The sequence below is a fragment of the Parambassis ranga genome, chromosome 1 (assembly GCF_900634625.1).
Source record: "Parambassis ranga chromosome 1, fParRan2.1, whole genome shotgun sequence".
NCBI classification, from domain to species: domain Eukaryota; kingdom Metazoa; phylum Chordata; class Actinopteri; family Ambassidae; genus Parambassis; species Parambassis ranga.
Window position 1 is genome coordinate 20,751,842 of NC_041022.1, and position 27,912 is coordinate 20,779,753.

Consider the following 27,912-nt stretch of genomic DNA (forward strand, 5'->3'; position numbering starts at 1 on the left):
TCGTCTTCAGGCAGTGAAAGTCACCTTCACTGCAGTCCCACTGTTTCTGCTGCTGTTCCACAGACCAATAACACCTGTCTGATAGAATGATCGAGCTTTCCTCCCTCTCTTCTCCCTGTTTCAGTCATTCGTTAATGAGATCTTTTACCCCCCGCCCCCGTCATCAGAGGTTTTCATGGAAAGAGCGAGCAAGCAAGAGCACGTAAGAGAACAGGGAGTAGGTGCCATCGATATGGCCAGGCCACGTAAATTATTGATAGGAGCCCTGAAAGGAAAGGAGAAGGAGGACAGCCAGCTGCCCAACTGGCTGTGACGTAGACTCACACCCGTGGGAGGACATCAACTTTGTTGAAACAAACTTGTAAAAACAAGCTTCATATTAAGTACAGAGACTTTTGACTCTTTGTGTTGATTAAAATGTCAGAAGGTGCTGTTCAGTGTTATTGTTTATTGCTGCTTGATACTGCTTTCAGAATCAGAAGCTTAAAACGTCTAACCAAGAATTTAATTTATCCCCAGTGCATAAAGACTTATGGACTATATGGAGAAATATAATAACCTAGTGTATATATAGTGAAACAGTAAAGTAAATAAAAAGAAAATAAATACATTTTTTTATTATTATTTATTTAATTATAACCTATAATTTCCAATACTATAATAGCAGTTAGTTCAGATACCCAGTGAGTAAAGAGAAAAGAACATTCAAATGAAGGGCACATTTAGAGCTTTGCTGCTTTTTATAGTGTATAGTCTAGTTTGCAGTGCAATACAGAATGACAAAAATCACTATCTTTCCAATATCTCAGCATTACATTGGCTAACAATTTGTATGAGGCATCATTAGTTGATGTGTTTCTCTTTAAACTTCAGTACATGTTGTGTTCTGGTTATTATATATATTCACATTTTTCACATTTACTCACTGCCAATATCATACAAATGCGGTGTGTGGCTGTTCTACCATGTCTTTTGAATAAGCCATGTCATTATATATGACCTCCTCGCCATCCCCTCTGTGTTGCTTTTGGCAACGACTTACAGTCTCTAGCACAGTTTTTAAACGCCGATCAAGAGCAGCAAGGTGAGGCTCCGCCAACAGTGGGGCTATCTTGTGAAGGGTATCACGGGACAGTGAGGCCCTCAAAACATCACTGATGCGATACTGGGGCAGAGAAAGGAGACGCAGGCGTAACCAAGTGGAGCGACGGATTCTGAAGGAAGACCAAAGTGAAAAACAATTAGAAAAAAAGAAAAAAAGTAGATCATATCTATAAGACACTACAGTAAACACAGTAACAATTTTGAAATGAATTTTCTAGCCTGTACCTGCAGCACTGTTCTAGTGGAGCTAAGATGGAACGCTCATCTTTGGAATGACGTCCAAATCTGCAGTAAGGATAGGACTAGTCACACCAATAGCAATAACTGTAGCAGGTACAGTAACATCAATTTACAAACAACACATAGAAAAGGGGAACAGAAATACTCACGCCCTGCCATTGTCAAGGTGCAGCAGAAAAGTATCATTGCCAAACTTCTCAAATGTTTCATAGTGGTGTCTGTCCATGTTACCTAGAGAAAGAGAAAGAAGGATGTGTGCAGTACTTTACATTTCCAGCCTGAACCAATGGCTACTATATACATGTTTACCATTCTGTGCTGAACATATTTCATTCATATCTTTCTTCAATGCATTCTTTTACGCTGTGTGAATCCCAGCTTAAAAAAAATGCCAGAAAACCTCTATTACCAAATGTAAGTTTTATTGATAAAGACAATTACAATGACTTTACATAATACTCTAATGGCTCTAAATCACTGCATTTGATGATGCATTTGTTGCATCACAGCAGGTTGAAAAGTTCAGTACTGTCACAGTGTGCTGACTAGCCTCGCCCTTCTCAAGCTACACAAAACAGGATTTAACATGGCAGGAAGGGGAACCTTTGTGATAATGTTAACATCAGCAAGTCTCCAGTTTCCACTCTCTTGCTCATTTTCCAGATAGAGAGGGCAGTGGTAAACTGGTAACTGAGAAGAACTCGGGTGAGTCGCACACGTGACATTCCTGGAATCTGTTAAATATGAACTTGTACAACACAAGGTATCCTGTGTAGTGTCTGTGCTCCTGACTTGAGTCTTGACACAAATAAGTGGCATTGAGGATTGTTGAGGAGAGAGTGTTTCTTGTAGGGCTCCATGCTCTGTATCCCACAACGCCCCTTTCAGCTTCAGGCCACACAAATACACTGCATCATGACAAAGCGAGGCAGCATATGTGCTATCACACAGAACCTGGAGAGGAAGAAACATTTTACATTAACACCCTGAATGACCTGTACATACATATTAAACTAACTTTTCCAAATCTAGAGGGTTGTTTTAGAATAATGTGTATGCTTTACCTCAAAATGCAGCATCATATCACTGATATATTTTTTATGTGCTTTAGCTGCCTCTCTCATCACTGCCACAAGGAAGCCTCTTGCATTTTTGAAAGCAGATAGTCGATAGGCACGAGGTGGATCTGAAGTACTGTGGTGCCAGAGATAAGCACTGAGCAACTCTGCCCTCCTCTCCAAGCGAGACAAGTCACTGAGCTCGAGGAGGAAGCTTGGCGTGTATTGAACGGGCTGCTGGAGCTGTGAGAGGAGCAAGGATACCAAATCAATGAGATCATCCAACTCAGCCTGGAAAAAGTCATGAAGGGGACTCTGAGAAACAGCTCCTGCATTTGCAACAGCACTTTCATTCCTGTGTGCAAGATAACTCTTCAGAGCCTGCAGTCTGTCTTTGGCATGGATGAAGGACGGCATTGTGGAATGCTTGGTTTTAAAACTCCTTACTGCCCCTCTAGGAGTTTGGGAGGCCTTCATTAATATGTTCAAATTCTGGCTATTGATCTTGGTTATCTCAGCTGCCACATCCACACTGAAGCCCATCATGACAGGTTCACAGATGTTTGCTGAATCCTGAAGATTTTTCCCCAAACTTTGACGTACTCGGGACAAATCTGTGGATACAAAATACATCCTAAATAAATTCTTAACATTTACACAGAAAAGCCAACAAACAAAGAGGCTCTGATGATTTTCATTATCCCTTGCCCCTTGCATTATATAAATGTAGTAATTTTGTCTAGCTTTGGTGCAGTACCTTCCTCTGTGTAACAGCCTCAGCTAAAAATCAAAAATATAATTGATAAACTGACTTACATGTCAAAAAGCCTGCATGAATGCATCATATTATTAGATAACAGTTATGGATTGGTTACCAAAGTTGCCTGAATCACTAATGATATTTGAAAGGATGTGCGGTCCACTGCCCGAGCGAGGTGACATTCTGCTGAGGCAAATCTTGGCAACATTCTCCACCACTTCCATATCTGCAGAATCCATCACCTGGCCGCCATGCACTAGATTGACTGGGAATGGTCAAAGCATACAGAAAATAAATTGATGAGACACTTTTAACTCTTATTTTCACATTTTCAGGATGACTCACCTGCTAAAAACTGTAAAGCCTTAGCTTTGTCCTGGCAGAGATTGGCAATGCATATGTAAGCATCCACTAAAGCAAGGAGATCCTCCTGACTCCTTCAAAACACAAAAAACAACATGCACATGCAAAAACATATCTTTTCATTCCAATAAATGTTGATTTTTTTTTAGTGTCACTAATATCACAAATCTATTTTCTCACCAGTGATAGACTCTTCCCTGGCCTACGTATTTATAGGTCTGCCTTTGCAACAAGACAGAGTGGAAGATGGCACACCGGAGCACCAGGTTCATGCTGTCCGCTGTGATACCCGATAGTGACTGAGGATGTACGCTGGATAGCACCTGTTGGAAAGAGAAGCTCAACTCCTCCTTCAGATCCCATAGAGAGTCACAGACCAGAGCCAGGCCACACACTCGCACTGCAGCTATTTAGTAAGAAAAATGTAATCATTAGTAAACATCACAAAGTACACTGTATTTTAAAAGTAAAAGGTAACAGGTGAAACTGACACATTACTATAAAAATATAGGAATATAACAGAGACACCTGGTATGGAGTGTGATGCATTTTCTTGAGTTATAAACCACAATCGGAAGCATGGGTGAATCGGGCATTGCTTCTCTGTGTAATAGAATGGCAGGCATATAAACAGGTAGGCAGGTAAATACACAAATGATAAGATTTTATAGTGAGCATTTGGTCCGAAAACAATATAAACTGATCCTTAATAGACAACCTACCTTCGAAAGAGGTGATCAACTGACTGAGCTGAGCCACTACTGTATCATCCCACTGTTCCAATAGGTGGCAGTTGTTAAAAACCAACCAGTGGCCATCATTAACAGCTTTGTCCAGTACTGAAAGGATGAGCTGGCTGTCACAAAGTGCACCAAATGTAATGATTTTCACCTGAACCTATAAAATATGTATTAAGAAAAAAAAATTAGGCAAGTAAATGAGAGATATTAAGTCAAAACAACTAAAACTGTATGCAGTCACCTGTCTTGTTTCTGCTTCACAGTTGGCCAACTGGGATATTAAACGAAGAGGCGGGATGCTTATTCTGTTCTCTCCTTTTGGATCGGGTAATGCAAGAATGATTGGTCCTTTATTTTTGTTAATATATTGTGAGAGGGCCTTTGGGTTCCCGCTATATGGAGCCTCCGTATCTGCTGCCTTTTCAGACAGGCAGAGGTGGTAGGCATTTATAGCATCCACGATTCCCTCCAGGCAGTTTGGGAGCATGGTCTTCCAGAGGAGAGCCCGCTGCAGCAGGGACAAATGGGAGTGAGAGCGACAGGGAACAGGCCCTGTCACAGTAGATGAAGGGAAGTGAAGGTACTCCTGCCACTGTATGGGTGAGGCACAGAGTGAGGCAATCAGCCCTCTGAAGGAAGAAATCTTTTCCAAGGACAGAAGCTCTGAGCAGATATCAGGTGATACCCAGCTAGGCAGAGTACTATGGGACTGTAAAAAAGTGTGACAAGAAGGACTGGGTTGAGTCACAGAATGGTCAATGTCCTCAAGGCCCCTAAGGAAGGCCAACCTCTCAGCCTCAGAACAAAGCTGGCTGTGCTGATGCAGATCCAAACAAAACAGAAGCTTCAGAACAGCAGCATGGCACTTAAAAAGACAAGGCCTGTACTGCATCAGCAGCTGAGATACCATCCTGTTCATGATCTCAAAAATGATTCTCCCTGGTAGTTCCCTAACTGTATCTGACACTAATGGTCGGCACTGTACAGCGAACGCCTCTTGCATCACTGTGATGAAGCCATGGAGGGAAAAGTAGTAAGTAGGAGAGAGAGAAGCCACTGCCTGCAATGACTGATAGAGGGCAGCAGCCAGCCTCACTACGTGGCGGTAAGCAGCCAGCAGGGACTCATAATGTTCCAGCTCCTCGCGTAGCTGCCTGATCTCAGCTTTCAGTTTCTTTATTACGTCTTGACAAGCAACCACACGAGGAAAAACACCTGAATCCTCTGTGACATATTGCAGGGTGTAGTCCTTTAGAGCATCCTGAAATAAGAATAATTGCAATATCTCAATGTATAGCAGCTATGAAAAGGTAATAACTGTGTGTGTTCATTATGTAGATTTAGTATGAAAGCATAAACAGAGGCAAAAAATGAAAGATCTGCATATACAATCACAGATTCTGTTTACAAAATACTTAAACAAAATGTTTTGTTTGACAGAAAAGAAGCAAATCACTGCTCACTACTCTTGGTTAACAGTATAAGCTTGATACAATACTACAAGCCAATCTTGTTACCTCCTCTGTGACCAGTTTCTTCCGCAGCAACTTATTGTAATTCTGTAATCGCAAATGTTGACTCAGCAGCGTTTGACAGTCAGACTGCAGCAGCTTTGTCAGCATCAGCTTCTGGGTCTCTTCAGAGCTCAGAGAGAGGTCAACCACATGTACCTGCGCCAAGATGGACGCATGGATCTCTGTGGAATAAGAGTAAAGACACATTTTAAATACTAATTTTAAAATAAAGTGTATAAATAGTGTACAGTAGACCTAGTTTACATACAAGACTCTAACATGATCAAGTTTTTTTCAACTACAACTTTTGCCTATAACAGAAATATATGCATCACATGTCATGTGGGAAGATCTTTAGCCTTACAAGAGAACTTTAACTTGAACTGTCTATGATAATCATGCTTACCACTGCTAAGTAGTCTGACAGGAAGATGAGTACTGAGGAAAAGGCAGAAGTCTGGGTGGACCTGCTGGTCAGTCTGATTTAATCCTGGAAAGCAATATCTAGCAGGACGTGCCAATCTGGCCAGAAGCTGAGGACTAGGTTTTACACGTTCTATATGAGTAACCAAGACACTCAAACCTGCAAAACAAAAAATTAGATTGACGATATGGCTGCAATAATTCACTATAATACTACATCTGTATACTTCTGCACCCTAGTCTAATTCACCTTTCTCAGCAGCATGGTCCAACTTGTCCAGCAGTTTCAGATCATCTGCACAAATCACCATCCCAAACTCAGTCTCATTCTCAAGGTTCAGATACTGTCCTGTAAAGCAGACATTTAACATGAAATAATATCGTAAAGACTTTTCTCTATATTTTCAATAATGGTTCAGTCACATAATACAACCACAGTACAGGGATATGCAACTACTTAGAATAAAAGGGAAATTTTTTGTGAATGGAAGGTCATACCTGTAATGAGCCCGTTTTGAGAACTTATCTCCAGATGTTGTTGGATGTCTGCCAGTAGGGGCCAGCACTGGATATGGGCACCTCTGTAGCCCCACAGCAACAACTTCACCACCATCCTGGAGGACAGAGTGTGCTCAAGCTGCCACTCATCCATCCCTAATGCCTGAGCCAGAGGCACCTGCAGACTCTCAGTCACAGGGATAGGAAAGCCAACAGAGGGGGAAACAGGTGCCGTGTCCATGTGTGGAAACAGAGAGATTCTGGGGTCCTTAGGGTTTATGTTGATGATTCCTTTCTGACATAGTTCCTTCCATTTGTGCAGCAGTTCTTTGCGTGTATCAGGTTCAAAGGGGGCTAAATATGAGATCATTGCAGCCAGGAAAAGGGCATCACCAGGTACATTTTGATGACTTATCTCTACCTCCTAAAGGGAAAACAAATAATTACAACTGTTTAATGAAAAAAAATTATCAACAGATATGTTTAAGACCTGTCCAGTTATGAAAATCCTGTACTACCTGAGCAGCAATCCTCCAGTCTCTGACATGAATCTCCAACTGCCCAACAACGAGAGAAGCTTTTCTTTCTTTGTCCTCAGCTTTATGAACCTGCAGCAAAAGCTCCTCCAGATCCTTTTGTACAAACTGTAGCTGAAGCTTTACATCCTCTAGACGTTTGTATACCTCCTCCTTGTTCTGATTGGCCAGGTAAAGTAAACCTTGCCTCCCTTTGCGAGCCAGTACCTCTAGGTGCTGCTTGGCCAACGGTCGGTCTTGAATGCTGCACCACTCATACACAGCCAAGACCCATCGGCACAAGGACTCGCAGGCCTTGCTGACCTCTCGTACAGATTCTGGTACAAACTGAGGACTGTGAACTAATACTCCAAGCTGTTGCAGCTGTTCATTTGACAGGGTGTAGCGGTCAAAAAATTCCAGCTCCTATTAAGAGGGAAGTAAATTAGCAGGAAATCAACAGGCCACTTAGAGGATTCCTAAATATTGATGAACGATGGATCTTGTGAGCCTACATAATAATACTGAATTCAGTCTCTATGGTTAAAAAAAGGTTTCTTTTTTTAAAACTTTTCTTACACACCTGGAAAAAGTTGGATTGTCCAATAAGTTGTTTGGCGCTCTCCCAACCTTGAGGACGATTAAATAGTAAACAAATGGCATCCAGAATTCTCACCACCCCCTCAGGTGGATCTCTGTAGTGACGCACCTCCTCCAGGTCAGACAGGTTCAAACAAGGAATCTTGAGGCCTGGTTTTAACTGTGAAAAAAATAATAATTTAATATGTAGCTTGGGATGCAGCTTATCTATTAAAAAATTAAGTTAAAAATACCTGTTTTTGTGCACAATTAATCTGCTGGACTAATTGTTGTAGTTTGTTTTCCTCTTCTACACATTTCTCCACAGCTTTATCAAGTAGGTTCTTCTGATCATGCACAGCCCTGAGAAGGTCTTCTTCATACTGTAGGACAATAAAGGAACGGAAATTGAAAAGGATATCTAAATTAGCATACTCATATATATTATTGTTATAAAGTAAACATATTGGAACATGTCTATATGTAAATATTAACTGAGACTTTAAAAGTCATTTAAGAGTTCAGTTTCCCTAAACTACTAAAGTGCACTAAATATAATAATTGTAAATATTGTTATATTGTTACAAAGTTATTGAACACATACAGGTTGGTGACCCCACTGAAATGGCAAATACTAAATTGTTCTACATTACCTGCTGTGTCTCAGCAACCTTGTTCCTCAGTCTTATTAAATTCTCGTTATTCTCCAAATGTGACAGAAGAGTGGCAACTCTGAAAAATAAAATTGTATTCTTGTAGACAAGCATTGATTTTGTTTTAAACATAAGTTAGTTATCAATTAGTGTAATGGCTAACATTTCATTTGAGTTGTAGTGTCAGATGTCTATCTAATATATTTTGTTTCTTGTAGGTATACTGTAGGCTAAAAACTACTGTTTAAGAAACACTACCTGCTGGATTTGCTCTCCCTTTGCTTGCGCAGGTGGTTGCAGAGGTAACCAAAATGAGAGATGAACTCCATGTAAGTTCTGGGGCTGAAAGGCTGATGTCTTAGAAGAACAGAAGCATACTGACATGCAGACTGGTGTATTTGTGCCATTACCACTGGCAGGCTGCTCTCTGTGCTTTCGCTGACCACTGAATAAAAAGATAATGAAAAGACAGTTTTGAAAACAAAAAAACAAAATAAACACTGCTAGTAAATATTAGAAACTTTAGTTGGGAGACTCACTCTTATGTAGACTGGTTTTAAAGCATTGAGCAGCAACCTCCACCAAAGACTGGTACGACCATGGCTGGTACATCTCCACACAGCAGCTGAGCTTTAGGGCCTTTGCCATTTGTGCCTGAACGATATTAAACTTAAAAAATGGGTACTTCATGGTAAAAAATTTAGTAGTAAAAAAATCACTGGTGGCAAATACTGTATAATAAAAAACACAGTGAGTGTTTTTGAGTGTGAGTGCATTTTGTGTGGAAAAAACTTACAGTACAATTTTGAGTTTCATTGCCAGTGGGCCTTTCACTGCTGTCTGACATGGATGGCATCAACAGGAACACATGGACATTTCTGTGGACTTTGCTCAAGTACCTTTATAAAAAGAAACAGATATGAAAAACAAAATGGTTTAAATGTTATTTATAGATTATATATTATTTTAGCTACACTGTAAGTGAAGATTCCTGCAAGGAACCCAGTTCAGTAAGTAATTGTACACCGCTATTCTTACAACCTCAGTTCAAAGATGAAGGATAGCAGATAAGATAAGACTTTTTATCTTACTTCTCAAACCTCCAGCGGTCCATGCGGCATGTTCTTGAAGTTTTCTCTGCAGTTTCTCTGGAAACAAGGTTCCCCAACTCCTCATCTGTGTAGAGTCCTGGATACAAACTGGTGGCCATCGCCACCAGTATTTCTTCTCGGGTATGTCGACTGATTTCCTCATGGACCAGTATAATAACTTTAACTCCTTTCACTCTAGTTTGATTCCCAGCTTCCTTTAGGATTTCATGCAGCTTATTCTCGTTATCAGAATGTACTTCCATCAAATGAGAGCCCATAAGGTAGGCAGCAAAACGCACAGTGGTTTTACGGCCTGTTCCTTTGTCTGAGCTAATCAGTATTCCATGACCTCCAGGTATGAGCAAAGCCCGAATGACATGTAAAAGCTGACACACTCTTTGTCTGTGCACAATGTATTGGGTTGTAAACTTGTGGTCATAATCAACTTTTTTTTCTTCATCTTCATCTTTGTTGGACATGAGTTCACACATCTGTTGCAGCAGCATATCAAGGTTTTGTTCCTGGTACGAATTGCACCATTTTAACGTGTGTTGCTGGTTCATAGACCTCAGGGCCTCAGAGAGATCAGGACCATACAGAAGTCTTGTCATTTTGTCCTCCGTGTACTCAAGAATCTGGGGTCGCAGAGGGTGAATTTTTAGGTTTGCCTCTTCTGGGGAACAGTTTTCGGAGTGAAGGAGTGGTTCAGTCAATGTAAGACCTTTCTCTAGCTGCAATTGGCCATTAGTTTCGGGAGACAGATTTAGTGTATCTGGATTCAGACCTGTTAGCTGACGGGTGCATGATATTTCCGTAGGGAATATGTGAACAGCAGGGCTTGTGACTGTAGGTAGGCCATCTAATCTGTCAGAGTGGGCTTCATCAGCCAATTTAATTCCATAGCATGTTGCTGCTGTCTTGGCTATGAGTGACACCAGAGCTTCTCTTTCATCTTCTGAGCATAACATATCACTGAAGGTACGCATGCACTCATGCATCCAAAGATGTACTATGTTAAGAACTGATGCTGAAAGCCCTGACAGGGCTGGAGGAAAGCCTGATTTTGATTCCTCCATTTTCTGAATGCTCGTTGTGTTTGGGGTGTCAGACTGCCACAGGCACATTCCTCGAAACACCTTCTGAAGGTCATGATGGGAGAATATGAAATGGGGCCTTGCCATAGTGGGCTGGAATTGGTCACATACTGCATGGTACAGATGTTTCGTAGCAGTGATGATACAATATGTCATTGCCTCACTAATGTGCATTTCTTTGAGCCAACTTTTCAACCATGGAGAATAGATAGATAATATAACATCTATAGATTGGCTAGGTAGTACAAAGGTGGAGAACAGACGTAAGAGCCGTGAGGATACCACATTGTTGTGGTGTATGCTCGATCGAGAGACACAACATGTAGCCATGTAGCTGATGGTCTCAGAACTCAACAGTCTGAAGAAGTAGTTGTCAAATATTATTATCTCCCTCTTTGAAATACTCTGTCTTAATGTCTCAAGAGCTGTTGACATCTTTCCAAAAACATCTATGAAAAAAAAATGACAGAAAAAAAATCATAATCAAATGTAATCAAATCATTTCTCCCAAGCTAAATTTTGTTACTTACCACAAGGGGCTTCATGCAAATCATCTATGAACAGAAGCAGCTGTTTTGTCTTGGAGTTCCTCTGGCAGTTGATGCCTTTCAATATAATGTGCAGATCTCTCGATTTCAGTAGTGGACTGACTAATAGGCCAATGTGTGGCCTGTCAAAACTTAGCAAAGCGTTGCACAGGGTTGTTTTACCAGAATTAGGCTCTCCCACAAGCATCACAGGCTGGTTTGCTTTCAACATGATGTTCAGGAGATATGTGTAATATTTATACTAGGAAAGTACATAAAAAACATATGTGAGTTGAATTTCAATGAATTAATTATCTCTTAAATGTTTGCACTACATCACAAACAATATTTAGGACAAACCTCTGGAATGCTGGGATTTGTCAACAGCGTGTCCTTGAGGTACATCTTGTCGATGCAGAAAAACTGTTCAAACACGCTCTCATCGTCACTCACCACAATGTTGTATCTGCAATTCAACAGAACTTTGCGGACTAACACGTTAAACTGTGGCCAGTGACTAAAGTAAAAACAAAGCAAAGAAGACACAGTGGTTACTCGTGTTAGATAGCAAGTACATACTAACATTGAATATTTGTGGACATGATGCAATTGGTGACTTGCTTACCAAGAATGCAGATGTCCGCCGAATCCCCAAACATAAGCCACGAGAAAAAGGTCTCTGAGTAGAAGCTCTCGCTTATTTTGGACATGTGTTTCTGGGGTGCTGCTTGTGCAATGCAGAAGTGTATCTAGTGGTACGATAAGTGATACGGTTTTAATAAAGGTACCATAATTACAATTTTGTCACAAGAATCTAAGCTTCTGAGTAACTTTATTACCTCCTTTGTATATTTGTGGTACTGCGTCAGGCTGTTCCACTACTGTCCCACAATACTGAAGGAGGGCCCTCAGGATCCTAACAAATGACAGAATCTCTTGCAATCCATATGTAGAACTATCACAACATTCCTTTTTAATATGGATTGCAGATGTCAAAGTTTTTTGTTCAAGCAGAGTGACAGAAAAAAGATCTTCAGCCAGACAATCCCACATTTTCTTGATTCCTTGATCCAGTTTGTGTTCAACAGTGAGAGCACTCATTTCCTTCTTCCACACGACTTTCCAGAGATCAGTCCCAGTGAAATAAACAATACTGCAGCGGGTCACAGCAGATGGACTTGCATCACATAGGTCAGTCATCTCCATGATTACTTTGAGGTGTGATTTTGATGGCAATGTTTGACCTGATGACAGACACAGCAATGAATCCGGAGAACTGCAGAGAGTGGTCAAGTAGTCCAACCAACCAGGCGGGCTCACAGGCTCCCCATCCATTACCAGCCACTTAACCGTGGATGTCTTCGCACTTTCCTTCTTGTTGTTACAAATTTCAGAACGTGTGTGTGCTCGTCGTTCTGTATCTTTTAGCACCTTTGCAAAAGCTCCATCTTGCCATCCTCTCTTTTCACAGAAGTACCCAAATATCTCTTCTTGGGACATGGCATTAGGAAACAAGACCAAAGTGTCAACAGAGTTCCAATGTGAAACAGACACCTGGGGGCATGCCTGATGACTACCTCCTTTAGTCGGTCTGTCACTTTTCAACTCAGACTCCTCTGCCTTTGCAGCAAGAATAGATAATGCTACAGCCAAAACACTGTAACAAGTTGTCTTTCCACTTCCTGTGGGGCCAATAAGCATAATGGCCTGTGAGAATTTCATGGTGTGGTAGAGTGTAAGAGCACAGCTATATATTTCTGTGTCACAGCAAAGTTGTTTTAGTTGTAATTCTTCTGTCACTGCACTTTGAAGTTGGTTCTTTTCTGCTTCATCAATATATTGCTGGTAAAGGGGAAACTGACATGCTATAGGAAATGTGTCCTTAAAAATGATGTAGAATTTTGAGGCCTTCTTGTGCTCGGGTATCAACACACAAAGAATTGCTTTAACAATGGCAGTCTCTTCCATGACACTTTGTATGACTGACGAATGAGATCTGGGTATCTTGGGAATCTTATATGTTTCTTTGTCTTCCTCCTCAAAAAGCTGGACAGCCATATCTTGTGAAGACATTTGTTCAGCTTGCTCTGTAGATGAACATGTGCACTTATTTGAAGAATCTTGCTGCCTTACATTTTGTCGAAGGTGTACTTCAGAAGCAGAGATGATCTTTTGCAAGATGTCAAGAAAGCAGCTCTGATGATTGTTGAAGGAATCAGGAAGACAGTTGGAATCTTTGGCCAGGATAAAGAGGGACACCAGGCGGTGACTTAAAGACATTGCATCTGAGAAACCAATAGATGTTAGCATCACTTCTGCAATGATCTTGTAATCCGGATGTGTTAATGCAATAGGTCTGGTTGCAAATCGCAGACTTTCTGGAATCTTGGATGAGTACCCCCTGGATGAGATGAGAATGCATCCATAGTTGAGACTGGCAGAAATGCTTTTCCCTGTAAGTACCATAGAGCATTCTGACACAGTGATATTTACAGTGTCCCCATCCCCAGTCATCTGGTCCTCTGGTTCTCCATTCATTCTCTCACTTGTACGTCTCCTTAACTCAGAGAAGGACTGACGTATGTCTACTAGATTCTGTCCCAGTAATGACAGGTCACCTTGTGTTAGTATGTCCACTGAGTCCAGCAAAAGCCACGATCCTGTTTGGAGAGCACCTAGCAGCAACCGCTGAACAACAGCAAGTTTCATGCTTGGATAACACTGCTGAAGAAGAATCGGCCGCCCTAGTGCTCTTCCTAACTGGATAACAGTATGTTTCTTTCCTGACATGGAAGGCCCACTCACAAGCCCACATCTGTAGCTTGTCAGAGAGAGGAGAATCCCCAATGCTGCCCGATAGGTGGAAGGAGTGTACATCATCCCCAAATCTTCTGGACCAGAGTACTCAAAGCCATACTGGAGCCTATGGCCCAAAACATCCACACAGCATGTTGAATCCTCACTGCCCCCTAGATTCTGAACCTCTGAGCTCATCTGATACTTTATAAAACTTAGCCACTCAAATGATGACTCCAGCACACACTGGACCTCCATGAGTTGAGATAGCTGCTGTTCATGCTTCATTGTAAGTTGCACTAAAGCACGCAGACACATCATTGTGTACAGAGACACACTTTTAGAACCTGTCACTCCATCCCTAATAAAATGGCCAAGGGTTTTCCGTTTTGCAGCATTATATGCCTTAATGCTGCTCAACCTCTCTGAGCTTGTTTTTTGTGAAGTTTGAAGAACAACACTGCACCATACAGCCTCTTCCACCACCAGCATGCACTGAAGCGGATACTCAGAAAGCAGATCTAGCAGAGATTTTATCTCTTCAGCGGTAGTTTGTAGGATGTCTTTTGCTTTCATGTCACATGTCAAATCTGGACTGGATGGGTTAAGTTGGTGTCGCGCAATATAACATTGTTTCATGAGGCGTACCATGGTGAACTTTACTTTTTTCTCAAATGCACGAAGCCAATACAAGGCATCAAGATCTGATTCTAAAGGAGATCGAAAGGTAATGTGTTCCTGGTGGCTGCCAAAAACCCCAAGCACATTCATGGGTGTCTCGCTGTTCCTCACATTGTTTGTATCCGATGTTACTTCACAGTCCATTACAAGCCCACATACCCCTTTAAAACATTTGCATATAAAGGATTGCAGTGTTAAAGGTGTTTGTTGAAAAGAGAGTAGCTGTATCGCTTCCCTTTCACTCAGGAACCAGAGTCTGGGACACTGTTTACAGAAGGCATCAAGGAGATCCATCATCTCACTAGAAATGGTTTCCATTGTAGACACACCATCGAAAAGAATCTGGCAAAAGCTGCTGCCATGAAATCTGTCGTTTCCCTTCGTGGAAACAAAGTTCAACACATGAGGGTCAGATGACACTGAGTGCATCATTTCCTTAAATATCTCATGAAGTGGCTGGAATTGCTGCACCTATGAAAAACATAAAACAACATAAATCTAACTTAGATTTACAGCAAATCTCATTTCCAAAGGTGAGAACTCTTTAACTTGCCATATCACAGAGACATACCAGATCCACTCTTTCACAGCTACAGAACATTTCACCAAACACTTTGGTCAGGAAGGCCCAAATTTCCTGATATCGTTCAAATAAAATAAGCAGCTCCTCTATATTTGAAGGAAGAACAGAAAAAGTGTGTTTTACTGTAACAAATGTAACAAATGTTTTAGTGTCTGCTGATGTAATTAAAACTCATACTTACCAAGTTCTTTAAGCGACTGCAACCAATCTCGCACATGTACCCTGAAGTCAACACTGTATGGGGATGTCAACATGGCAGACAGAGTCATCAAATCATTCTCCAACTCTGTCAGGAGTACTTCTAGACCTGAGTGAGAGTACATATGAAACTGAAACTTGTGAGCAGAATAATGCTTTTACACATTCCTTGTGGAAAGGGAGACAGCATAGGAATTCAGCAACAGTGGCTACATTTGCAGTATAACATCATTTTGCTAGCATGTTATTTATTTGTACCTGTGATGATAAAACTTGCAGTTGGATCAGCTGAAACTGTGCTTTTTGTGGGTTCTTCATTTGTTACTGCATTTTCTGGTTGAAAATGCTGCCAAACAGGGAGATTGAATTCATCCAGCTGAAAAAGTCTTGCTTCCCATCTCTGACGAAGCTTTTGGAAGGTCTGCTCCATGTTACACTCAGCTTGTGCATTCCTGCATATCTGAGAAAGCAAAAGGCACTGTAAGTATCAGTTGATGTAAGAAAGTGTTTTTCACAGTCAAATCATTTTACAGCACTGCCACTACATGCTTAGGCTACAACTTTGCTTTGCTGTACTGACCTTGTTAATCAGTGTCAGGTGGATTTCAGGTTGTGGACACATGAGATCAGCTACAGTCACCTTCTCTGGGGCACACAGTATGCCCATGTCTGTGAAACAGGACACATTTTATTCATACAATGGGTAAGGTATGCATGTGGTATAATAGAGGCACAGTCTCTGACCTTGGAAAATAGCTTTCAAGTGTTTTTCTTTAAGTGTGGGGGTCTCCAGTATGGCCATGACGAGAAGCTGAAGACTTAAACTTTCCAAAATCCCTAAAGTATCCTGTAGCACTGCATCATTGTTAGGTATGTTATCCTTCAAAGACTGAGCTTGGTCCTTCCATTTGGAATTTTCTGATTGTGCTTGTGACACTACAGCCTGATGTTTTAGTTAGTGGTATAAGAAAAGTAGACAGATAAACAAATAGATATATAAAGATGAATACAGAGTTTACTTCTATTAAGTGAAGCATTTATTTAGTAGCAGCATTTTAACGCAACACAACATGTGATCAAAATAAGTTATATTGTTCCAAAAAATACGATAAATATGTCATATCTTACCTCACTGAAAAGCAGCTGCTTCCAGGTCTCCAACCATGCAGTATACTCATGTCTGAGCTCCCACAGCTCTTTACGAGCTACGACTTTCTGAACATCAGTAGTGAAAATGGTCAAATCCAATGCACAATCTAAATGGAAGCAACAAAACAGTCTGACAGATTAGAGTTTTTTTTTATAAATACTTACAGATAACACATTTTTCATTCTTCATGTACGATAAGAAAAAGATGTTATTTTGCTATTTTTTTTACCAATTAAATTTTCTACTTTCAATCCTGGGAAGAATTTATAAAAAACAATTTATTTGTCCTTACCTTGCATGTTCTGACTGTTCCTATTTAGTTGTTCCAGCTTCGCATTGAGTGTATGCACATGTGCACACATGTAGTTCAGTTGAGAGACCATCTCTTTAGCATTCTGGTTAGGGTCCAGGAAGGGTCCAGTTGCAGATTTAGTGGCAGTATATTTAAGGTCACAGACCAAAAATGAGAACATTGTGTCCAATGCACTAGCCATTGAAGGAAGACGGTGGCACACAAGACTATCTGCCTGCTTTAACAGGGAAACAAAGCAATCCTGCAAGCCCAGGATCTGCATATGCAACACATAGAAGAGGAAAAAACTCATATCAAACTGGAATGTTCTGAAATCATTTTAAAACCCAAGACAGGCTTCTATGATGTGGTTATTCAATGAATATTTTTCATATCTGTTTCTGCAAACCTTTTTTTCCAGCATCAGCTCCTGCTCTGTCATCTTCCTATAGTTCATGCAGATAGTGTTACGGATAGAGTCAGCATACTCCAAACGTTTCTGCATGTCAGCCAACATCTTTGCAGATTCCCTCACCTGCAGAGAGAAGCAACAATTTGTGTTTTGATCATTTTTTTTAACAAAATAAACAGTATGTAATATATATTATCTCCCACCACGAAAGTGAAAGTGAAATGTGAACGAACCATAAAATCTGATAATTCATGAACATAAAGGTACTTCCTAATGACATGATATACTGCTTAACTACGGCACCTTCTAGCAGCATCGCTGTGGACAAATGCACAAAGAATCACCTGATTATTCGTGAAAAATAGGATCCAAATTTAGAACACATTTATGTAACAAGGTAGAGATTTTGGCTTGAATAATTCAGTCACAAAGTGAAAGCAAGCCTAAAAAGAGGAGCCTCAAGAAGATTTGAATATTTCATCAACCCTCCTTGTTGAGGTAAATTACAGAAAACTGGGATGCTTTTGGCACCTTACACATAGCTTTAGGCTGATCTACTGTATTTTTTTGCATAACCTTTTCCTCAACAATATTTTCTTCTTTCCTACTTTATATAAATGTAATGTATTGTTTCAAAATGATGTATATATGTGTGAATATGAAGAGATCTGTACCACAAAAGCAAATTCTGATAGCTCATGCATGTCTTGTGGTTCGGTCTTAAGCTCAGCAGTTGCTTTTTCCAAGTCCAAGATGATGCTCTGTGATTGTAAATGGAGCTCCTCAGCTAGCTGATCTAGGATATCCTCCTTGATGGACCTCAGCTGCAGCCCTGTAGAAACAAAAGCAAAGAGGAGAAAGGCATTTATCATTAAAATAATAATAAGGCAATAGAACCTGAGGCTATGCTGACTTGATCAAGGAAAAGTGACAAACTAGGATATAAACTGAGACTTTTAAATCTCCAGGTTACAGTGGAGATTATTGATACAAATTAAGACATACCTAGAGATTCCTTTGTTTGGGTGCAGTCGATGTTAAACAGTTTATTGGAGACGGAGATTGATGAGTCAACCGTGTTGATTCTTTCAGCCCAGCCATGCACCTTCTGTATGTGCTCTTCATACAGTGAAGCCGGTTGACCCTTCAGAGATTCCAAAAAGGCTCGACCCCACTGACTAGTGAATGAATGGATATCCACCAGCCAATCAAAGCTTTCACAGAGCTTTTGAGTTTCTACTTTAGCTTCCTACAGAGGAAACAGATGGTCGAATTTTTCACCTGATTACTAATAATGTATCAACATTTGGTTTGGAAGTAACAGTCTTGCCTGCATGATCTTGGCCTGCTCTTTTGCAACATGTTTTGTAACATCATTGATGCTGATTTGCCATTCTGTGTGGGTTCTGGAGAGAGGACAGTAGCAGCTGTGTACCATGTTTCCCTGAACCGCCTCTTTAGGCAGGACCTGCCAGCAAGCTGTCATGCCTTTAAGCAATTGGCCACTCATCCCTTCAATGTTTATCCCCCCTACAACAGAAAAAAACAGTTTGTCCTCCAAATCATGAATGGCAAAAATATAACACATTTTTAGTATATTACTGTTTTCAGATCACACTAAAAGTGAAACGTTAGGAGCAGCAAATACATAAACGTAGATTATACCTGTAATCAAAGGCTGTAACTCAGAGGTTAATTCCAGAGAGCTGAATGCACTGTTGCTTATCTCCAGGAAGAATCCACAACTATCACACATCTACAAAGAGTGAAATTAGTGTGGTGATGAGTGGTGGTGATCAACACTTCCAACATACTGTATGTCAATATTACATATGAAATACATTTTAATATGCTGTGAAGCAAGTTTGTAATATTATTTATAGTTTTATATATCTATGATGAAATGTATGAAAGTCATGTATGCTCAAATACACTTGCTTTACACTGCTCAGATTGTAATTTCTTTCATTTCTGTTTCACTTTTACCAGCTACCCAAAGTACAATGTGATATAAGTGGAGCTGTATTTGTAACCGTGGAAATTACCTGAATAATAGAGTTGCCAGCCGACAGGAGCGCTTCACTTACTGCTTCTTCGAACAGGTGTATCGGAGGGTCCACAGTCACCTGATTATCGGCACTGAAGCACAGGTCAGTGTGGAAGAAGCAGCACTGCTGAGGATTGCTTCTCTGACAAAAATAATGCATAAATAGGATTCAGTTAATCTGATCCCTCCATTATCATGGCTGTAACTAGAAAACAGGGTGCAAAAGTGATTTATTTGAAAATGCTCAAAAACTAAAATAACAAGAATTGTATGCTTTAAATCGATAATTCTGTGTAGTGGACAGGTCTGTGCGATAGACTGCTTTCTAAAATAAGTTCAGGAATGTTCTCTTAGCACCTTTACAACGCTGAGAAAGGCCATGGCATCTTGTTGGATGACTGTGACCAGACTTTGTACAATCATTTGATGGATGAGCGCTGCAAAGTTCCCCAGTTTCCGCAAGGTGCTTTCAGACCAGACCAACTCTTTCTTAAGCTTGTTCCGCTGAGCCAGATGCAGGTGAATGGGTTCATTGCATCTATTTGGTTTTTCAGCAGAATTTAAGAGGAGGTGCAGCTTGTTGTGTGTCCTATAGCTGTCTTCTTTTACCTGTAAATAGGAAATGGTGGCATTTTAAGCATCATGTTCTCAGTTGTTGAATAATTAATAGTATTTATTCTAATTTATAAGGATGAAACGATGTTATATAGTAAAAGCAAAGAAGTACCTCATTAAGTATTGCAGTGCGATACTGTGACAGCTTTTTCAGAATCTGTAAGCAATCTTGATTCTTGGTTATCAGTCCACTCTTGAATGCAAGCAATGTGTATGTTTTGGAATCATCAAGAGGCATCCAGTGTGTCTCTTTGAGTTCTTCAATTACTCTGTAAAAAATATGGTATGGTCTCCAAGTTAAAGATTAGATCAAATGTATGTTATGTTCCTTGAAAAGAACACTAAAAATGTATCTCTTGGATTTTCAGACACTGCATATTTGGTACTCCAGGCTCTAAAGTATGCTGTAACTCACCTGGCGAACAAATGAAGACCATTTCTGAACCGAGGCACAGCTACAAGCAGTGTATCATGTAGTTTCTTGCACTTGCGCTGAAAAATAATGTTGTGCACATTTCTCTTCCACCTGGCACAATAAGGAAAAAAAAACATGCATAGCATAAAATGAGAAGGTTAACAAAAAGACAGATGTTTGCAGAAATAAGACTTTAAGTGCAGCCAAAAAGTGTTACCAAGCAAAAGCTTTATGCAGTCTGAAGTCCCTGAAAAATGGAATTTCCTGCAAAGCTGTCCAGAACACATACTCTCTGTACCACTCTGACAGACTGACAAGTCCACCATACCCCTTCTCTGTCACATGGAGCACAGTATTAGGAGAAAAGATATAGTGCTCAGAGCCAGCATCTTTGGAATGGACCACCTGTAGGTCATAGGGTCTATGAACAAAGAACAAATGCATTCCCATTTTAACAGTTTGCGTTCCTGTCAAATGTTTACAACATGAGATGATCTACAAAAGGTGCTTTTCAACTCTACCTGTAAACATCCCCATTCACTTCTTTCAGGTAATACAGGTTAAAGCCTTCACTGTCTCTTCTCTGTGCAAAGATGTCAACGACCTCAGTGCCAGTGAGCGGGCATCTGCTTGGTTTAGTCACTTTCCCATCTTTCACATTTCTTATCTTGTTGTCCTCGCATATTGTGACTGTTGTTGATTCATCTTCCTCTGTAAGACTGAAACAACAAATACACTCATTTAGAATTTAAATAGTCATCGACTTTTTCCGTTCATCAAGATGGTGCTCACTCTTTTTCCTGAAGGTACTGTCTTTATGACCAATTGCATCATCATAAACTAAATGAAGAATGACCCTAATAACAAACCTTAATAATTCTTATTTACCTCTGTGCTGTTGATTCTGTTCTGATGGGGATGTCAGTCCCTAATGCTGAGGCCATTAATCGAGGTCCTTCTTTCCATTTTGCATCCCTAATGGCTTTCTTTACTCCAACTTCAGCAACAAGCCGAGGCAGTTCCAGTAACGATACAGGTCTATCAGTGGGGACATTTTTAAGAAATGAGGCACGGCTGAAGAGTGACTTAACAGAAGCTGACGAAACACATGATGGCTCAGGGCAGAGAGGTGGAAACGTGACTTCAGGAGAACGGGCCCTTTTCTTCTTAACCCTGGAACCAGGGCTTGTATCGTCTGTGCCGCAGGTCTGAGAAGACCCAGCATGGCATCTGTCCTGTGAAGGTGCAGCGGACATGCTGCTGATGTCTCTGTGAATACAATCAGCAGGTTTGGATATCACAAAACATGGCCTTCCACTCTACAGGGAGGAAGAACAAGTGATTAGTTCAGCAAGAAACGTACAATACTGACACATTTTCTATCGGAATAACGCAGTACGAGTTTTAGATCTGTATTCCACACATTTTTCTGAGATTCATCAAAATCAAAACATACCCTGTCTTTGTCTGGTGTAAACAATCGTTAATCTACATACATTTGGCGACAAAAAAAGTTGTTAAAATGTATAAACGTAAAGCTAAAATGTACTTGTATTATAATGACGTGTTTAATCTTCATTAACATTAGGCTGCGGTATTTTATAGCCGTCCACCGAGTAAGCTAACTCCTGTGTTTTGTTAGCTAGATAAGCTAGCTTTGATTTACCAGCTCTAATAATGAGCTGTAAACCAAAGGCGCAGCGCTTATTTAAACACAGACACAGTTAAACGCTAATATGCCCGTCCTAACGCCTAATAGGTACTTTGGGTAACTGACTGGTAACTATGTAAGAACATACAAACTTCAGTAACTTTCTTACCTGGCTGTGAAGAAGTTGTCAGTGCAACCACGACGACGGCTCGTTGCCACGGTAACGCAAACTAACTCAGCTGGTCTACAGAGCTGGTCGGTCTGCTGGTGAAGGTCAAGTACTATGAGTTTAAACTGTTCATAGCCTTTAACCTCGCAGCTTTTTTGTAGTCTAGTATGTGCTCGTTAATGAAAGAAGGCAACTAGTTTCATTTTATGTTCCAGAAGTAGTAAAAAGAGTTGGTAAAAGAGACTGGTAAGCATCCTATAAAGCCTTTAACACTTCACATGTGTAATTAATAAACTTAATGATGGCTGAACATGTACCATCATTGATGTTTTTAGGAACACCTGTGATTTTCCTAGCACACCACTAAATAAGTCCTGGTTCGTTAGGGCCTACTTTGCTTAAAGTCTGCTGCATGGAAACAGATTTTCCCAATATGAAAACTGAGTCTGACGTCTCACATACTCATCAAGAAGTCTAGTATGACCATATCCATGAAGTCCACCAGTCGTGTGCCTTTGTCATAGGGTGGCGTCTTTTTCACCGTGGAACAGTAGTCAGCTTCTGTCTCCCATCTGAAACAAAGGCATCATGGCAGATGTGAGCAGGAACACACCAGCTGGTTATCATAGCATAGGAAGTACATGTGATATGTAACTGAAAAGTATCCTGAAATATATGACAGTGCAGATGTAGTTCTGATGTCAGGTAATTCTGCAGCACCTAACCTAAATATTCTGTGACATATTTAACATCTGTACAGCAAAGGCAAGCAAAATACTAGTGGTTTTACTTTGCCACTTTGGGACCAGGGAAAGTTAACATAAGCTGCTTTATAATGTAAGTACACTAGCATCCTGGTTGATTTTTTGCATTATCTGGATATGTCAGACAAATGTGCATGCAAATTCACTTTATGGTTAAAGCTTGCCTGCTGTGTTGGCCATGCTATAATGTGACCCTGGCTGTCATCTGCACTCACAGTTATCAATAGCCTATGTAACTAATATTCCTTACACGGACTCCTTTATAACTAACACCTATAACACCTGTATGCACTGACTTTGCCAGCTTGCTGCGGCTGTAGGAGCGTCTCCATGGTGATCTCCAGGACCTGCGAGATGCCAGGGAGAGATCAGGCAGCATGACAGCCAAGGAGGCCTCAAGGCCCCGGGGGCGGCCACACACAGCATGCTCTGTGGAGCAGTAGTAGGAACACTGGCCGTAGAAACACACATTGCCCACTAGGGGGAGCCAGAGGAGCACAGAAATGTAAGAAAAAAACAAGTGAGAGAAGACAAAATCATGATTAGAAGTAAAAATGGTCAGAGATGAGGACATTTTGATCAGTATGAATGCAGTGTGTGAGGTGTACCAGGGGAGGTAAAAAAGGTTTGAGCCAACTTGCGGTCAGTAGTGATGTCTTTAATCTCCTTGACCACATCCACCAGCCTACCAACCACTGGAGGGATTCGCCTGTAACCCAAAATCCTGCAGAGAGAGTGGACGAGGACACAGATAAGTGCAGAGATAAGAGACAGAAGTTTAGCCGGGGGCAGGAGGAGAAAATAAAGTATTTTACAATGTTACATAACAGGAATTTATTATGTGGCCCTTCTATCCATCAGTTCACACATGGGGCTTGCTGCAGCAGTTTTCTGCCATTGTGTTTCATCCATAAGAAATGGACTTGGTACCTGTCGAGGTGAAAAGCTGCGATTTCTGCATTGTGTCGCTCAAAGTCAGAGAAGTAGTAAAGATTGTAGTTGGTCTCTTCATCTCTCTCCTGCCTGTTAGACAAATAAACAATAAAAGAGATCATTTCTGTCAACACTACCAGCACAAAGGCTGAGCAATCAATACAACAAAAGCCATAATATTGTCTTATATTCCTATGGTGAATGAGGCTGGTAGTGATCTATGCCACAAGAATCTTTTGACAAAACCAAGGACTTTAGTCTGTTTACACATTATTTTTGATTTGATATAGTGTGTAAAACACCAGATTTACGTAGCGGTCACTCCTGTGCTGGTAGGTAAAATGATTTAATGATGGATTCTGGTGTCTTTGAAGCGAGAACAGATCAATAAAGCTTCAGTTCACCACCAGAAAAGAGATAAAAGACTACATTTAAAATACACATAGGTTTTGTTTAGTCAGCCCTGCCAAACTAACAAACATTTATTTACAATCACAATCCAGTGACTCATTAATGATCACTTTTTGTTTCATTTCTTTGGTGAGATAATGAGAAAGATCTGTGTACTGACTTTGACATTTGCAACCTACTTCATGGGTTTGAACATGGCTTGTCCGTAGTCAGGAAATGACATCACTAACTTCAGTTGCGTCCCCCCAGACTTCTGCACTGAAAACAAGCACTGAATATGTTACCATAGCAACAACGCACACACACACAGACACACACAACATTCCATGCTGTGACCAAACACGTTGGCCATTAATAGGGCACTCACAGTGTAACAAAAAATATGTGCGTCATCGCCAAGATAGAATACGGTTCAATCAGTTCGAGGATACACACCGTGTCCATCTCTGTTTCTCTGACACACACACACACACACACACACACATGGCTTTTGTTACATTTGACGGGATACTATTATTTGAATGAATTCCTGTAATTCCCTGTACATAGCATTAAGGGCTTTATCCCTCATCTTAAGCTGTATATAATATGAATGTGTACATTTTAACACATATATAAATATTAAATAAATATAATAAATAAATATTAAATATTAAAACAGCCTCATCATTGATTTACAATGTTTTACATCATAATATGCCAGGTTTTGGATCGAATTACATTTACAAATACACAAATACATACATTGATGTTACTGTGTATTTCAATGTTTTAAAGCACTGCTATTGTTTAATGGAGTGTGAGACCTTGTTCTTTCAATGTTAAGCGAAGATTCAGGTTGATTTTTTTCCTTTAATATAATAAAAATCTCTTCCTTTCTGTATTCATGTCACTGCTTGTTAAAGCAAGGTTACCTTTGAAAAAAAAAACATGTTGTTCTGCATACAAATTAAAAGAGGTTGTATTCAGTCAATGAAAATATGGCCTTGCTGTGTTCAGTGTGTACTCAAGGTTTTCCTCTTTAACTGCAGTGGCCTGGAATAAACAACAGCTTATATGGTTGCTCATGTTAGGAAGGTTTAAAGAAATATTGCTATTCAATCCATGGATTGCACATGAAATGGAAAGGCTACATAAATTAAGCCACTTCTCAGCTTTTTGTTTTATAAAACCTCCATTTTCTGGGTTGCCAAGGTGATAAGTCGTACCAGAGGTCACCAGCGTAACCTGGGTCAATTTCTCAATACACACCTTCTGGTTTACTGGCAGCTTCTTTACCTGCCAAATGTTACTAGTAACAGCCTCACAATTGGCTGACAACTTTTGACTCACCTGAGTCTGACCTCTAAACTAGATTTATTTCTTGTCCAGAATCTTTTTTTTAAAACTCATGAGTACACAGTGAAAAGTAAAGAAATATAAAGAAGCACGCAGGATTGATTGACACCGAGAAGTTCACCGCATGGCCGGTGGCTGGTGTATTCCTGCTCATCCTCCCCGTGGTCTCTCAAAGCTTCACAGCATCTTTATTTGAGGTGAACTTCACAGTGAATCTACATTTGAAAGTCTAGCCTTGAACCTCAAGCGTCACACAATCACAACAACCCTCCTCTTTACTCTGCATCCACCCTCCCTGTAGACATTATAGATTTTTTGGAGTGCTAAATTTAATGTTGCCTCAGTTAGATCTATTTCTCTTAAAGTCACGGTACTATGGAGTTCCCACACACATTTGTTTGTTTTCATCATTCTGGCTGCATGTGTAACACCACAGCTGTGATATGATGTGGTGGTGTAATGGGGTCATGCTCTATGTAGACCACAAAGATGAAAAGACAACTCAGATGCTGCGTGTCACACCTGCACTGACGACGCGCTGTGTGGCGAGCTGTTGGGTCAGAGCCTCCACGTTGGGGTCGCAGTGGGAGTAGAGCTGCCAGCGGGAGATACCCAGGTGGAAGCGCAGCCATGGAGGGTGGCTGCTGCTGCTGCTGTTCCACTGGACGTCCTCATAGCCCTCCTGACTGGCACTCACCCTGCAATAGAAGGCATTCTGTGAATGAACAATTAGCTTCTCATTCACATAATTATACACAATAGCTGTGAAGCGACAGTACAAACAGCTTTTGAACATTGACAGCAGGGCCGGCCCAAGCCTTTATGGGGCCCTAAGCAAAATTTCATACCACCACCTTAGCATCAGATGCTTCATCATCCTATAGGCTGCACTGAGTGTAATACACGCTACTGAAAGTGTAATATCATCTCGTTTGTATTAATCAATGTTATTTTTTAAAATATACAATATATATTTGATCATGGACTTTTGGTGCTCTTGGGGGCCTAAGCGACTGCAAATTTTGCATATGCCTTTGGGCGGCCCTGATTGACAGTTTCGTACTGACCACATCTGGGAGCTCTTCTCACTAGCTTTGACCTTTGGTTTCACTTTCAGCAACCAGTCCTCCTGAGGAATTGGAGGGCCGAGGATCTTGTAAAGAGGATGGTCAAACAGCGCCTCCAGCTTTAACAAATCAGACTCCAAAGTCTTAGCTCTGCTGCCATAGCGACCACTGCTGCCTGCCATGTTGACTGAATCAATTTTGCTTCCTTTCACAGGCAAGCCTTTGTCAGAAAGTGTGAGCATGTGACCTTTGGTCTCATTCTTGGCTTCTTCATAAGAAGAATCTCTTTTCATGGCATCATTTGGTGTCTCAGCCGGACTTCTGATCCCCGCAGAGGTGTAGTTGGTGCGTGCCAGGTCTCTCAGGATGTGTGTCCTGGGTGGCAGTGGGGTGTCACAGGGCTGCTGGTAAGTGGAAAGTGAGACAAGAGCCAGGAGGAGGTGGAGGAAAATGCTGATGAAGGCCAAGGACAGACAGATTGTCCTGGAGCGACGGCGCATACGCCACATCATCCTGCTGACAAAGGTCGAGATAGTGAATACATGAAGGATAGAAAAGAAAATGTAGTCTGAATGATTGAAAATATCTCTAAAAAAATAATTCAAATCAATGCGAGCTTTCAAGCAAAGTAGACATATTAAAGAACACAGCCTTTTATAGGTATGATATCAGTGTCATTCCTCCTACATGTTCTCTTTCTATACAACAACATCTAACATCTTATAGACACAAAGACAAGAGGAAAAGCAACTTACCTAAAGTTTCCTGCTTTTGAAATGGTTCCTGACACCTCTCAGCCGATGTTGCTGTTTGTCCCAGTGGAATAAGAAAAAAGACTCATTTCAGGATTCAGTTAGCCTTCACCCAGTTGTTTGTCTTTTTTTCTAATGGAGTGGTGCCAGGTTAATGTGATCTGGACAGAAATCAGTGTGTACTCATTGCTGTTGGGAAAAAAATATATGACAAGAACATTTAAAACACACAAATTTACAGAGGTCACCTGCTAAACTCAGCCCAAAAATAAATAAATACAATATTACCATGTAGGAAACATGGCTCAATCATTACAACTGTAGAATGAACCATTTCTTTATTCCAACACTCTGAATGGAGTTCTCTTCTTTCCAGGCAGGAAATCACTTCTGTGCCTTTGAGCTGAAGTCCTCAGTGCTGTCACACCTCTGATTACTATTTTACTGTCTCACACACTTCCCTGGGTTCAAGGTAACAC

General features: G+C 40.7%; 2 protein-coding genes across 2 annotated transcripts; both read right to left on the reverse strand.

Annotated features, from left to right (window-relative positions):
• Nucleotides 1–934: 934 nt before the first annotated feature.
• Nucleotides 935–27,193, reverse strand: LOC114426009 (extracellular serine/threonine protein kinase FAM20C-like). The gene is made up of 10 exons (XM_028393139.1): nt 26,682–27,193; nt 26,137–26,312; nt 24,456–24,534; nt 23,863–23,955; nt 23,541–23,656; nt 23,229–23,409; nt 22,631–22,740; nt 1,494–1,575; nt 1,330–1,389; nt 935–1,214 (listed from the first exon to the last, which is right to left on the reverse strand). Exons 1-10 carry the CDS (start codon nt 27,191–27,193, stop codon nt 935–937), a joined length of 1,689 nt encoding a protein of 562 aa, XP_028248940.1.
• Nucleotides 1,876–21,578, reverse strand: dnhd1 (dynein heavy chain domain 1). Its single transcript, XM_028414713.1, has 44 exons — nt 21,521–21,578; nt 21,237–21,444; nt 20,870–21,067; nt 20,566–20,769; nt 20,349–20,459; nt 20,046–20,202; nt 19,676–19,927; nt 19,359–19,460; nt 18,937–19,027; nt 18,602–18,801; nt 18,277–18,520; nt 17,946–18,103; nt 17,269–17,394; nt 16,860–17,136; nt 16,546–16,673; nt 16,162–16,360; nt 15,998–16,086; nt 15,823–15,877; nt 15,401–15,526; nt 15,208–15,305; nt 12,050–15,107; nt 11,785–11,908; nt 11,520–11,676; nt 11,163–11,421; nt 9,539–11,081; nt 9,244–9,346; nt 8,987–9,101; nt 8,706–8,892; nt 8,448–8,526; nt 8,049–8,177; nt 7,799–8,005; nt 7,219–7,641; nt 6,701–7,124; nt 6,453–6,551; nt 6,186–6,362; nt 5,783–5,961; nt 4,507–5,526; nt 4,248–4,422; nt 4,054–4,128; nt 3,706–3,931; nt 3,508–3,599; nt 3,278–3,427; nt 2,409–3,016; nt 1,876–2,298 (listed from the first exon to the last, which is right to left on the reverse strand). Exons 1-44 carry the CDS (start codon nt 21,576–21,578, stop codon nt 1,876–1,878), a joined length of 13,113 nt encoding a protein of 4,370 aa, XP_028270514.1.
• Nucleotides 27,194–27,912: the final 719 nt, after the last annotated feature.